General features: G+C 48.0%; 1 protein-coding gene across 4 annotated transcripts in view; it reads right to left on the reverse strand.

Moving 5' to 3' along the window:
* Window positions 1-13,248, reverse strand: part of nr1h4 (nuclear receptor subfamily 1, group H, member 4) — a 98,113-nt gene that overhangs the window by 5,051 nt on the left and 79,814 nt on the right. For all 4 annotated transcript variants that reach the window (XM_063057607.1, XM_063057604.1, XM_063057605.1 and 1 more), the window contains one exon: window positions 2,468-2,581. In XM_063057607.1, the coding sequence (XP_062913677.1) occupies window positions 2,468-2,581 (114 nt within the window). The remainder of the gene's footprint in view (window positions 1-2,467; window positions 2,582-13,248) is intronic.

Below are 13,248 nucleotides of genomic sequence, written 5' to 3' on the forward strand. Positions count from 1 at the left end.
GAAGAAGCTGTTCCTGGAACACTGAGTGGGTGGCTTCAGGAGTTTAACCCCCTCCCTGATGGTAGCAACGAGGACGGGGCAAGTCCTGGGTGATGGGGGTCCTTAATGATGGACACCACCTTTTTGAGCCATCGCTCCTTGAAGATGTCCTGGACACTGTGGAGACCTGTGTTCCTGATGGAGCCAAGTTTACAACTCTCTGCAGCTCCTTTTGATCCTGTGCAGTGTCTACCCCCACCCCAAACCAGACGGTGATGCAGCCAATTAGAACGCCGTCCACGGTACATCCGTGGAAATTTGCGAGTGGTTGAGGAACGAGTGCAGGTTTTCAGAATCGTCCCTGAATCATAGCCTCTCCTGTGCAAGGTTGGGAGAGGGTGCCTCATACCTGATACAGACAGGGAGAGAGCCAGTGGGCAGAGAGAGGTGAGGAGAGGAGAAACCTCCACGAGTGCCCTGTGCCCCACAGGAGCGGAGATTGTACAGTGCACGGGCCACATGCAGTGTCCACACTGTACTGGGTGTACCATCTACAGGATTATCCGAAGTGCACAAGTTTGTGAATATCACCTGTTGCTAGATTGACATCTCCCCCTGCCTGTTGCAGGTGTGGGAGTCATGTTTGTTTTCCATTTAACAGAGAAGCTCGTGTTGACCTTCTGTTTCAAACTCGGCCAAAATCAGGCAATGGACACTGATGTCCAAAATCCATCTTTCTGATGCCCTTTCCCTGTCCAATAATCTGCCCATCTGACATTCAGAAATCATTCCCACTCCACAATGCAGGGATGACGTTGATCACAGCTGGAGGTCACGCCTGCGCTCCACAGAAAGGTTATGGACCCAGGCCATGGCATTCATCGACTCCCCCACGCACAGGAGTTTCAGAGCAGCTTTGTCAGGGGCACAGAACGCTTCTGTCCTCAGCAGCACAACTCCTTGTTGCAGAGGGTCAGGGGTCACCATTGATGGAGGAACATTGCCCGTTGGAGGAGAGGGAAAGATCGGAGGAACATTGTGTCAGTCATCCACAGCAGATCGCAGCTGAATGTTCGCCAAAATATTAGGGTTCTGAAACAGTTGCTGCAAGAGGTTTAACCCTTTCTTCAGACCCAGACCCCTACTATGTCACTGTTGAAGTTGACAAGACAAGGTAGGAGCAGGGCATTCTGCAACCTCACACCAGCACCTGCATTCAAGTTCGAGTTTATCATTGGTCCCTGAGGTACGAGACCAGGGGCGATGTGGTGTCGCACGAGTTATGAGTCGGTGCACACTGCCAGAGGTGATGGTGTCGCACGAGTTACGACTCAGTGCACACTACCAGAGGCGATGATGTGTCACACAAGGTATGAGTCCGTGCACACTACCAGAGGCGATGGTGTGTTGCACGAGGTATGAGTCAGTGCACACTACCAGAGGCGGTGGTGTGTCGCAGGAGTTACGAGTCAGTGCACACTACCAGAGGCGGTGGTGTCGCAGGAGTTACGAGTCAGTGCACACTACCAGAGGTGATGGTGTTGCAGGAGTTACGAGTGGGTGCACACTACTAGAGGTGATGGTGTGTCACACGAGGTACGAGTGGGTGCACACTACCAGAGGTGATGGTGTTGCAGGAGTTACGAGTGGGTGCACACTACTAGAGGCGATGGTTTCGCAGGAGTTACAACTCAGTGCACACTACCAGAGGCGATGGTGTCGCAGGAGTTACGACTCAGTGCACACTACCAGAGGCGATGGTGTGTCGCAGGAATTACGACTCAGTGCACACTACCAGAGGCGATGGTGTGTCGCAGGAATTACGACTCAGTGCACACTACCAGAGGCGATGGTGTGTCGCACGAGATACGAGTCGGTGCACACTACCAGAGGTGATGGTGTCGCAGGAGTTACGAGTCGGTGCACACTTTTAGAGGCGATGGTGTGTCGCACGAGTGGGTGCAATGTGGTGTAGCATCCGAGCCAAAGCTACAGCTACTCCCCAGTGTTTGTCATCAGAACAGAAGCTGAACTGTGTTCGACTGCAGACTGCCGCAAATTTCATGGACTCAGGGTCCTAGACTACATATATTTTTTGTTTGTGTCTGTATTTTATACAAGCTTGAAATTTTACATATGCTACAGTAGATGTGCCTTGTGCTGTGTGTGACTGTTGGCACTGTGTTTTGCCCCTTTTATCCCTGAGTAACGCTGTTTCATTTGGCTGTATTCATGTAAAAAGACAATTAAACAGTGAAAATACCATGAAATTTTACTTGTTGGAGAAGCAAACTACATAAGAGACATGGAACAGTACAGCTCAATATGGAAATACAAAGGATGTTGGGGGAGGAGGAGGGGTTGTGCTACTGGGTCACGTGCAGGCTGAGGGTTTTTGTGTAATTTGGGATTGGGGTCCACAGGGCCTGTTCCTGCATTGTCCTGTGCTCCATAACTGACACGGGTTGTGCCCGAGAGCAGCCCCTACCTGGAGAGAGAATGGTGATGGCCGTCAGAAGACTGTATTCCTCCTGGGTCATCTTCAGCTCGCTGATACTCCGGTAGAAGTTAAACATGGGTGTGATATATTCCTCAGCTATGCCTGAGCGACACAGAAACCATCACAGATTAGAGGCACGTCATTAACTACCTCCATTCACAATAGGCTACTGAGATGCAAAACAATTCATTCAAAGCTGTAAACTTCATATCACATCACAAGAGCAAACCAAAGGAAGGCAGAGGCGAGCATCGTCTGAGTGGACAGAGTCCGAGTGGTGACAACTCTTCGAAACTTCTGCAAAGAGAGGTTTCAGTCAGAGCAGGCAAAGAAAAGAAAAGCTCTAGGTTACTTTTTGCCCTTTATATCAGCTCAGCTCGGACAGTAGAGATGACAGGCAGGGTAGTGCAATGCCTCTCTTGCCGGATGTGGGAAGGCAGGGAGACCTCCAGTGACCCTGACCACTACAAACATGAGAAGTGCATCCAGCTGCAGCTTCTAACAATCCGTGTTGAAGAGTTGGAGCTGGAACTGGATGAACTCTGGATCATTCAGGAGGCTGAGGGAGTGATAGATGGGACATATAGAGAGGTAGTTACACCCAAGGTGCAGAACCCAGGAAACTGGGTGACATTCAGAAAGGGGAAAGGGGTTAAGGAGCCAGTGCAGCGTACCCCTACGGCCATCCCCCTCAGCAACAGGTATATCACCTTGAGTACCGTTGGGGGAGGGTTGATCTAACAGAGGAGAGTCACAGCGGGCCTGTCTCTGGCACTGTGACTCAGAAAGGATGGTGGGAGAAGGGGCGCGCTGTGGTGACAGGGGATCCATTAATTAGGGGAACGGACAGGAGGTGGGAGAGAATGAGATTCCCAGATAGCATGTTACGTCCCAGGTGCCAGATTCCGGGATATCTCGGATCGAGTTCTCAGCACTCTTAAGTGGGAGGGTGGACAGCCAGTGGTCATGGCCCATGTAGGTACCAATGACGTGGGTAGGATGAGTGACGAGGTTCTGCATAGGGATTTGAGGGAGTTAGGTGCTAAGTTAAAGGACAGGACCTCCAGGGTTGTGATCTCAGGATTGCTACCCGTGCCACGAGCTAGTGAGGCTAGAGCTAGGAAGATTATAGTTTAATATGTGGCAAAGGAGTTCATGTAGGAGGGAGGGCATAAGAATTTTCTGTCATTGGGCTCTTCTCCAGGGAAGGTGGGACCTGTACAGAAAGGGACGGTTTGTACCTGAACTTGAGGGGTCTAATATCCTACCGGGAAGGTTTGAAGGTGTGCTGGTGGGGTTTAAACTAGAGGTGCAGGGGGATGGGAACCAGAGCGCCAGAATAGTTAGTGGGGAGGTTGTGGAGGTAGTTGTTGGTAAGTTAGGAATCCTCAATTCGGAATCAAAAGGTTGAGCATGGTTCATCTAGTGCCCTAAGCTGCATATGTTTCGATGTATGAAGTATCGTAGGAAAGGCCGATGATAGTGCTGAAGACGAGGGAGTTGGTTTACAAACAGAGGCAATGTGTAGTGAGGAGGGGCTGATGACAGGGCAAAATTACAGTCAACAGGATGAGTTGCAACGTAAAAGGTGGGCAGAATCGAAAAGGATGAACACAGGGCTGAAGGTGTGCAGTGTATGGAATAAGGTAGGTGAACTTGTGCCAGTTACAGATTGGCATGCATGATGTTGTAGCCATCACTGATTCATGGCTGATTATAGCTGGGAGCCTGACCTAGCTTGCTTGGCCTGCTGAGTTCCTCAAGCATTTTGTGTGTATAGCTGAGAGCTTAATGTCCAAGGATACACGTTGTATCGAAAGGACAGGCAGGAAGGCAGAAGGGGCAGCATTTCTCTGTTGGTGAAAAATGAAATCATACCAATACAAAGAGGTGACATAGGGTTGGAAGGTGTTGAATCACTGTGGATAGAGATAAGGAACTGCAACGGTAAAAAGACCCTGAGGGGAGTTGTATACAGACCCACAGACACTCGTAAGGATGTGGTCTACAGATCACGATAGGAGATAGAAACCGCATGTCAAAAGAGTAATGTTACAATAGCCATGGGAATTTCAACGTACAGGTAGATTGGGAAAATCAGGTTGGTGCTGGATTCCAGGAGGGGAATTTCTAGAGTGCCCACGAGATGTCTTTTTTTAAAGAGCAGCCTGTGGTTGAGTCTAGAATCAGCTATTCTGGACTGGGTGACGTGCAATGAACTAGAATTGATTAGAGAGCTTAAGGTAAAAGAATCCTTAGGGGTAAGTGATCAAAATATGAACGAATTCACCCTGAAGTTTGAGAAGGAGAAGCTAAAGTCAGATATTTCAGTATTACAGTGGAGTACAGAAGCATGAGAGAGGAAATGGCCAGAACTGACGGACAAGAACACTGGCGGGTTGACAGCAGAGCAGAAATAGCTCAAATTTCTGGAAGCAATTTGGAAGGCACAGGATATTTGCATCCCAAAGAGAAGTATTCTAAAGGAAAGTGACACAACTGTGGCTAACAAGAGAAGTCAAAGCCAACATAAAATCCAAAGAGAGGGCATATAATAGAGAAAAAAATTAGTGAATTAAAAGTTATAGATTGAGAAGCTTTTAAAAAGCAACAGAAGGCAACTAGAAATTCATTAAGAAAGTAAAGACTGAATATGAGAGTAAGCTAGCCAATAATATTAAAGAAGATACCAAAAGTTTCTTCAGATATACAAAGTGTAAAAGAGAGGTGAGAGTGAATATTGGACCACTGAAAATTGATGCTGCAAAGGTAGAAATGACAAACAAACTGGATAACTTGAATTTTGCGTCAGTCTTCACTATAGAAGACAATAGCAGTACGGTGGAAGTTCCAGAGTGTCTGAGGTCAGAACTGTGTGAAATTGCCTTAACTAGAGAGAAAGTTCTTGGAAACTGAAAGGTCTGAAGGTAGGTAAGTCACCTGGATCAGATGGTGTACACTCCAGGGTTCTGAAAGGGGTGGCTGAAGAGATTGTGGAGGCATTAGTAATGATCTTTCAAGAATCACTGGATTATGGAATATTCCAGAAGACTGTAAAAATGCAAATGTTGCTCCACTCTTAAGAAGGGAGAGAGGGAGAAGAAAGGAAATTATAGGCCAGTTAGCTTGACCTTAGTGATTAGGACGATGTTGGAGTTGATTACTAAGGATGAGGTCTCAGGGTATTTGGAGGCACATGATAAAATAGGCCATAGTCAGCATAGTTTCCTCAAGGGAAAATCTTGCCTGACAAATCGGTTGGAATTCTTAGACAGGATGTGCTGAAGAGAGGGTTCAAAGGAGGTTCATGAAAATGATTCCAGGATTGAATGGCTTGTCATATAAAGAATGTTTGATGGCTCTGGGCCTGTATTCACTGGTATTTTGAAGAATGAGGGGTGACCCATCAAATGGTGAATGAATGTGGAGAAGATGTTTCCTGTGGTGAGAGAGTCTAAGGCCAAAGGATATAGTTTCAGAATAGAGGGACGACCTCCTAGAACAGAGATGAAGAGGAATTTCTTTAACCAGAGGGTGGTGAATCTGTAGAATTCTTTACTACTGGCAGCTTATATCACAACCACAGATTTGGCAGTGCAGTAGATACGGCAATTGCGCTTGTCAAAATGCACATGACAGTTAATTATTATTTAATTATGATAGTATTTAACTCCATACTTGTGGTCGTAGTGCTTGTTGAGACTCAGACAGAGCACAGCAACGCTTTGCTGCCTGTTTGCATTGGCCTTTCCTGAGAAATTGGACTGTCGAGTCAACTGACTCTGAAGACAACTGGTAGTTGTTTAATATTTAAATGTTCTTTTGAGCTGCAGTGTAGGCTTCGTTTCCCGTTTGAGAGTTCTAGTTAACGGCCTTGTTTGGCCTAGCGTTTATTGTTTTATTTTCCCTTTAACACTGTTCACATTAAAGTTTATGAACTATTAACCCGTTTCAGTGTCTCTCACTCCGCACTTGGGCCAGCTCCAAACCTGGTGACAGCTTTGGAGGCCAAGTCTTTATGTATATTTAAGGCAGAGGTTGATTGATTCTTGATTGGTCAGGGCAAGAAGGGATATGGGGAGAAGGCAGGAGAGTGGGGCTCAGAGGAAAATTGGATCAGCCATGATGAAATGGTGGAAAAGACTCGATGGGCCAAATGGCCTAATTCTGCTCCTACATCTAATGGTCTTATGGTTTTATGCCTGTCACTCCTGTGCTTGTTTACTTGTACTGTGGGAGGGGTGGTACTGAGGGAGGGTCACATTGTGGGAGGGGTGGTACCGAGGGAAGGTCACACTGTGGGAGAGATGGTACTGAGGGAGATTCACACTGTGGGAGGGGTGATACTGAGGGAGAGTCACACTGTGGGAGGGGTGGTACTGAGGGAGAGTAACACTGTGGGAGGGGTGGTACTGAGGGAGGGTCACACTGTGGGAGGGGTGGTACTGAGGGAGGGTCACACTGTGGGAGGGGTGGTACTGAGGAGAGTCACACTGTGGGAGGGGTGGTACTGAGGAGAGTCACACTGTGGGAGGGGTGGTGCTGAGGGAGAGTCACACTGTGGGAGGGGTGGCACTGAGGGAGGGTCACACTGTGGGAGGGGTGGCACTGAGGGAGGGTCACACCGTGGGAGTGGTGGTGCTGAGGGAGAGTCACACTGTGGGAGGGGTGGCACTGAGTGAGGGTCACACTGTCGGAGGGGTGGCACTGAGGGAGGGTCACACCGTGGGAGGGGTGGTTTTGAGGGAGGGTCACACCGTGGGAGGGGTGGTACTGAGGGAGGGTCACACTGTGGGAGGGGGCGTTACTGAGGGAGGGTCACACTGTGGGAGGGGTGGTACTGAGGAGAGTCACACTGTGGGAGGGGTGGCACTGAGGGAGGGTCACACTGTGGGAGGGGTGGCACTGAGGGAGGGTCACACTGTGGGAGTGGTGGTGCTGAGGGAGAGTCACACTGTGGGAGGGGTGGCACTGAGTGAGGGTCACACTGTGGGAGGGGTGGCACTGAGGGAGGGTCACACCGTGGGAGGGGTGGTTTTGAGGGAGGGTCACACCGTGGGAGGGGTGGTACTGAGGGAGGGTCACACTGTGGGAGGGGGCGTTACTGAGGGAGGGTCACACTGTGGGAGGGGTGGTACTGAGGGAGAGTCACACTGTGGGAGGGGTGGTACTGAGGGAGAGTCACACTGTGGGAGGGGATGTAATAGCATTACATTAATGCCAAATTACTGTGCCACACCTATAACAACAGGATAGAACTGTACTTGACCCTGGAGGTACGTGCTTTCAGACGTTTGTATCCTCTGCCCTTCAGGATGGGGTCGAAGAGAACCTTTCTGGGGTGGGTGGGGTCTTTCATTATGCTGCTTGCTTTACTGAGGCAGAGAGATGTGCAGACAGAGTCCATGGAGAGGAGGCTGGTTTCCGTGATGTGCTGAGATGTGTCCATAACTCCCTGCGGATTCTTGTGGTTACAGTTAGAGCTGTTGCCATGCCAAGCCCCGATGCATTTGGATTGGAAGCTTTCTATGTTGCATCAATAAAAAATAGTAAGAGTTGATGGGGGACTTGCCGAATTTCTTTAGCCTCTTGAGGAAGTAGAGGCATGGGCAAACTTTCTTGGCCATGACAGGCTGTTACTGATGTCCATTCCAGGAACCTGTGGCTCCTACAACGTATTCCCACTAACCCCCTTTTGGTTCCTCCCTCTCACCCATACACTAACTCACTGACCCAACGCATCTTCTGATGGGGAAGAATTTGGAGCACCCGGGTGTCAGGACTGTTCCGGCTGACACCCAGCAGCCTGCACCTGCTGGTACCTCCCAGTCTCCACCAAGTTACTAGGATTCACTTTCCTGGCAAGTACAGGCAAGTAAAGAAATGCAGAAGAATTTATGAAAACTATACATAAACAGAGACTGAGAACCAATCAACGTGGGGCCTCTCCAAAGTAGATTCACTGCAGTAATTCTTGAGATGAGAGGGTTATCTTATCAAAAGAGACTGGATAGTTTGTGTTTGTACTCTCTGGGGTTTAGAAGAATGAGGGTAACCCTCCTCAGACATCACAGATCCTCAGGGGGTTTGACAGGGTAGATGTTAGGATGATTTCTCTAGTGTGAGGCTCACAAACCAGGGACATAACCCCAGGGTAAAGGCCAGTCACTTAAGGCTGAGGCCTGTAGAAATATTTTCCCTCAGAGGGAGGGGAATCTCTAGAATTCTCTGGTCCCGAGGATGGTGGAGGTTGGATCATTGGATGGAGGGCTGATATCTCTCTTCCCTTCACTAGAGAGAGACAGAGCCTGCCTGAGGTGTTGAAGTGTTGGGACGGACAGTCATGTTTGATGGACTCCAGACCGTGGTCTCTGGGGGCTTTGCTGTTGCTTGAATGGTGGGTGGTGGGAGGTTGATGTTTCTGCTGGATCAAGGTGGGGGGGTTGATGCTTTTGCTAGATCAAGGTGGGGGGGGATTGATGCTTTTTCTGGATCATGGTGGGGAGGGTTGATGCTTTTGTTATTACCTCTGTGTGGGAGGGGGAAGGGGCTTTGAGGTTTAATGTTTTCTGTAAATCATTCTTTTTTTGCTTTGTGAATGACTGTGAAGAGTATGAATTTCAGATTGTAAACTGTAGACACAAAATTGAACCATAGAACCATGTTGAAGGTGGGGAGGGATAAATATTTAAAAGATTGAGGAATAGAAGGAGGATAGGAAATAGGGAATGGGGACTGATTGATGGGGAACTGACATGCGGGGGGGATAAGGGCAGTTTAGATCAGCAGTGATCATATTGAATAGAGAGGCAGTTGTTCAATAACAACATTTAAAAGGCATTTGGATAATTATGTGGCTAGGAGGAGTTTTGTCAGGCCTGTTCCTGCTGACATCTCCCAGCCTGCACATACCGGCACCTCCCAGTCTGCACCCAGCTGATAGGATTCACCTGTTGCTCGTTCCAGGTTCGTCACCGGCAGCCTATTTAACCCCCGTTTTCACACACAGACTTTGTTCACTCATCGAACAAGCTGACCACAACCAGTTGCCCCGAACTTTCCCTCTCCCTGCCTAAAGTTTACCTTGTTGCCTGTTGTGTTGAGTTTCTGTTCTCTCTTGTTTTGTGGTTCCACATGGCTTGCTATTTTGTTATTTTGTGGTCTATTATTAAAGTTATTGGTCATGGCTGAATCATCTCCACCGCTCAGCTTTTGGATCAAACCTCCTCTACATTTCCTGACACAGTCACGGGAAGAACCTGCAAACTCTGCACAGACAGCTCCGTATGTCAGGATGGAACCTGGGTCTCTGGGACTGCGGGACAGCAGAACTACTCGCTGTGCCCCTGAGGAAACACCCCCTTTTGTAACGCTCTCCTGAAGACATTGCCCAGTGGTCTGGTTCAAATCCAGCTTGTGGCCCTCATCACTGTCCTTCCCCAGAAACACTGCAGCTTCCAAATACCTGCAGGGAGAACATTTGTCATGTTACTGTGGCTCGGTGTATGCCAGTGCCGAGGCATCACTGCATCCCTGAGCAAGGATGTCAGGTGGCGTCACCCCACAGTGATTTCCTGTCACCTTCTACCTGCTCCCAGACAGTACAAGTGGTGGGTGAATGGCCTCTCACTGTGGAACAGAACAACAACCACAGGGGAACTATACACCGGTTTACTATACACCATTGGGATAGATCTATAGAGTCTCTCAAAAGCAGAGGTGGAGGAGTATGCCTCATGATCAACTCTTCTTGTTGTACAAATATATCAGTGCTGTCCCAATTCTGCTCATCAGACCTGGAATATCCAGCAGTAAACTGTCATCCTCTTCACCTACCATGGAAGTGTCAACCTTTTTACCTACCACGGGAGTTCTCTGGGGTCATTCTGGTAGCGGTATACATTCCACCTCAGGCCAATGTCAAGCAGGCTTTAGATGATCTGAGCAATGGGATCAACATGCACGAAACAGCACACCCTAACGCCTTCACCATCATTTTGGGAGATTTTAACCAGGCCAGTCTGAAAAAATCACTAAAGCAATTACAATCAACAGATCACTTACAATACCAGAGGAAGCAACACACTGGACCATTGTTACACCACCATCAAGAATGCCTACCGTGCTATTCCACGCCCTCACTTCAGGAAGTCTGATCACCTGGCTGTACTTCTACTCCCTGAGTATAGGCAGAGACTGAAGACTGTAGCACCAGTAGTGAGGACCAAGAAGGTTTGGACAAGGGAAGCCAGGAGCGCCTACAGGACTGCTTTGAATTGGTGGACTGGACTGTATTCAGGGATTCGTCTTTGAATCTGGATGAGTATGTTGCAGTTATTACCAACTTCATTAAAACCTGTGTAGAACAGTATGTGCCTACAAAGACTTGTACATTCCCAAACCAAAAGCTGTGGATGAACCAGGAGGTACATTGTCTGCTGAAGGCTAGATCTGTGGTATTCAAGTCTGGCCACCCAGGCCTGTACCAGAAAACCAGGTATGATTCGAGGGTGAAGAGACAATTTTGAACGAGGTTGGAGGCGATATCAGCTGCACAGCAACTCTGACAGGGTCTGCAAGACATTACTTCCTACAAAGCGAAATCCAATAGTATGAATGGTGGCAATGCTTCACTACCAGATGAACTCAACGCCTTCTATGCCCGCTTTGAAAGGGAGAATATAACTACAGCTGTGAAGATCCCTGCTGCACCTGATGACCCTGTGATCTCTGTCTCAGAGGCCGATGTTAGGCTGTCTTTAAAGAGAGTGAACCCTCGCAAGGCAGAAGGTCCTGATGGAGTACCTGGTAAGGCTCTGAAAACCTGTGACAACCAACTAACGAGAGTCTTCAAGGACACTTTCAACCTCTCACTGCTACGGGCGGAAGTTCCCACTTCCTTCAAAAAGGCAACAATTACACCAGTGCCTAAGAAGAATAACGTGAGCTGCCTTAATGACTATCGCCCGGTAGCACTCACATCTACTGTGATGAAATGCTTTGAGAGGCTGGTCATGACTAGACTGAACTCCTGCCTCAACAAGGACCTGGAACCATTGCAATTTGCCTATCGTCACAATAGGTCAATGGCAGATGCAATCTCAATGGCTCTTCACACGGCCTTAGACCATCTAGACAACACAAACTCCTACAACAATAGCTCAGCATTTAATACCATCATTCCCACAATCCTGATTGAGAAGTTGCAGATCCTGAGCCTCTGTACCTCCTTCTGCAATTGGATTCTCAACTTCCTAACAGGGAGACCACAATCTGTGCAGATTGGTGATAACATATCCTCCTGGCTGACGATCAACACTAGCGCAACTCGGGTATGTGCTTAGCCCACTGCTCTACTCTCTGTATACACATGACTGTGTGGCTCGGCATAGCTCAAATACCATCTACAAATCTGCTGACAATACAACCATTAGTAGAATCTCAGGTGTTGTCGAGAGGGTGTACAGGAGTGAGATATGCCAACTAGTGGAATGGTAACACAGCAACAACCTGGTACTCAATGTCAGTAAGACGAAAGAGATGATTGTGGACTTCAGGAAGGGTAAGATTAAGGATCACATACCAATCCTCATAGAGGGATTGGAAGTGGAGAGAGTGAGCAGCTTCAAGTTCCTGGGTGTCAAGTTCACGAGAATGAAAGGGTTAACGTGAGGAGCATTTGATGGCTCTGGGTTTGTACTTGCTGGAGTTTAGAAGAATGAATGAAACCTATTGAATATTGCAAGGACTAGACAGAGTGAATGTAGAGAGGTTGTTTCCTTTAGTGCAGTGGGGGGAAGTCTAGAACCAGAGGGTACAACCTCAGAATACAAGGACGTCCCTTTGGAACAGAGATGAGGAGGAATTTCTTTAGCCAGAGGGCGGTGAATCTGTGGAATTCATTGCCACAGATGAGTGTGGAGGCCAAGTCTTTGGGCATAATTAAAACGGTGTTTGATAGGTTCTTGATTAGTAAGGTCATCAAAGGTTACAGAGAGAAGGCAGGAGAATGGGGTTGAGAGTGAAAATAAATCAACCATGATCGAATGACAGAGCAGACTTGATGGGCCAAATGGTCTAATTCTGCTCCTATGTCTGGTGGTGTTATAGTCTCACTACATCATGGGCACATCCCTTCCCACCACCAACAGTACCTACAGAGAGTCCTGCTTCATAAGGCAACATCCATCAAAGAGCACCTCTGTCCGGGCCATGCCATCTTCTCACAGTTAACATCAGGCAAGAGGTACAGAAACCGGAATGTTCCTCGCCTGGCGGTGAGGGTCATTACCTTCCTTCAACTATCTTGTTCTTGAACCGACCAGCACAACCCTAATCACTACAGTGCAACAACAATGTGACCCCTGTGTTCACTTCGTACTAAAACAGGCATTTTTTCTGTTCAAATAAAGTTTTCTACATGTAAAAATTTGGTAACATTTCTTTAATTTTTGTGAATACCGCTTATCTGATACTCCGTGCCTGTAATACTGCTGTAAGTAAGTTTTTCATTGTAGTTGTGCAGATGGCAATAAACTCAACACAGAATATTGCAGGAATGCAGCAAGTCAGGCAGCATCTACGGAGAGTGATAAGCAGTAAAGCTGGGAGCAAACATTTGGGCCATGAATCGTGTTGCTCAAGATTTCAAGAATCTGCAGTATCTCTTGTGTTTCCAATAAACTCAACTTTGAATTTGGAGATGAGATCCGAAGGTCCTGCAGTTGTCATAGAGACCAGCAGATGGCAGTGATTACTGTCATTCCAGC

Source organism: Mobula hypostoma, chromosome 9 (assembly GCF_963921235.1).
Source record: "Mobula hypostoma chromosome 9, sMobHyp1.1, whole genome shotgun sequence".
NCBI classification, from domain to species: Eukaryota; Metazoa; Chordata; class Chondrichthyes; order Myliobatiformes; family Myliobatidae; genus Mobula; species Mobula hypostoma.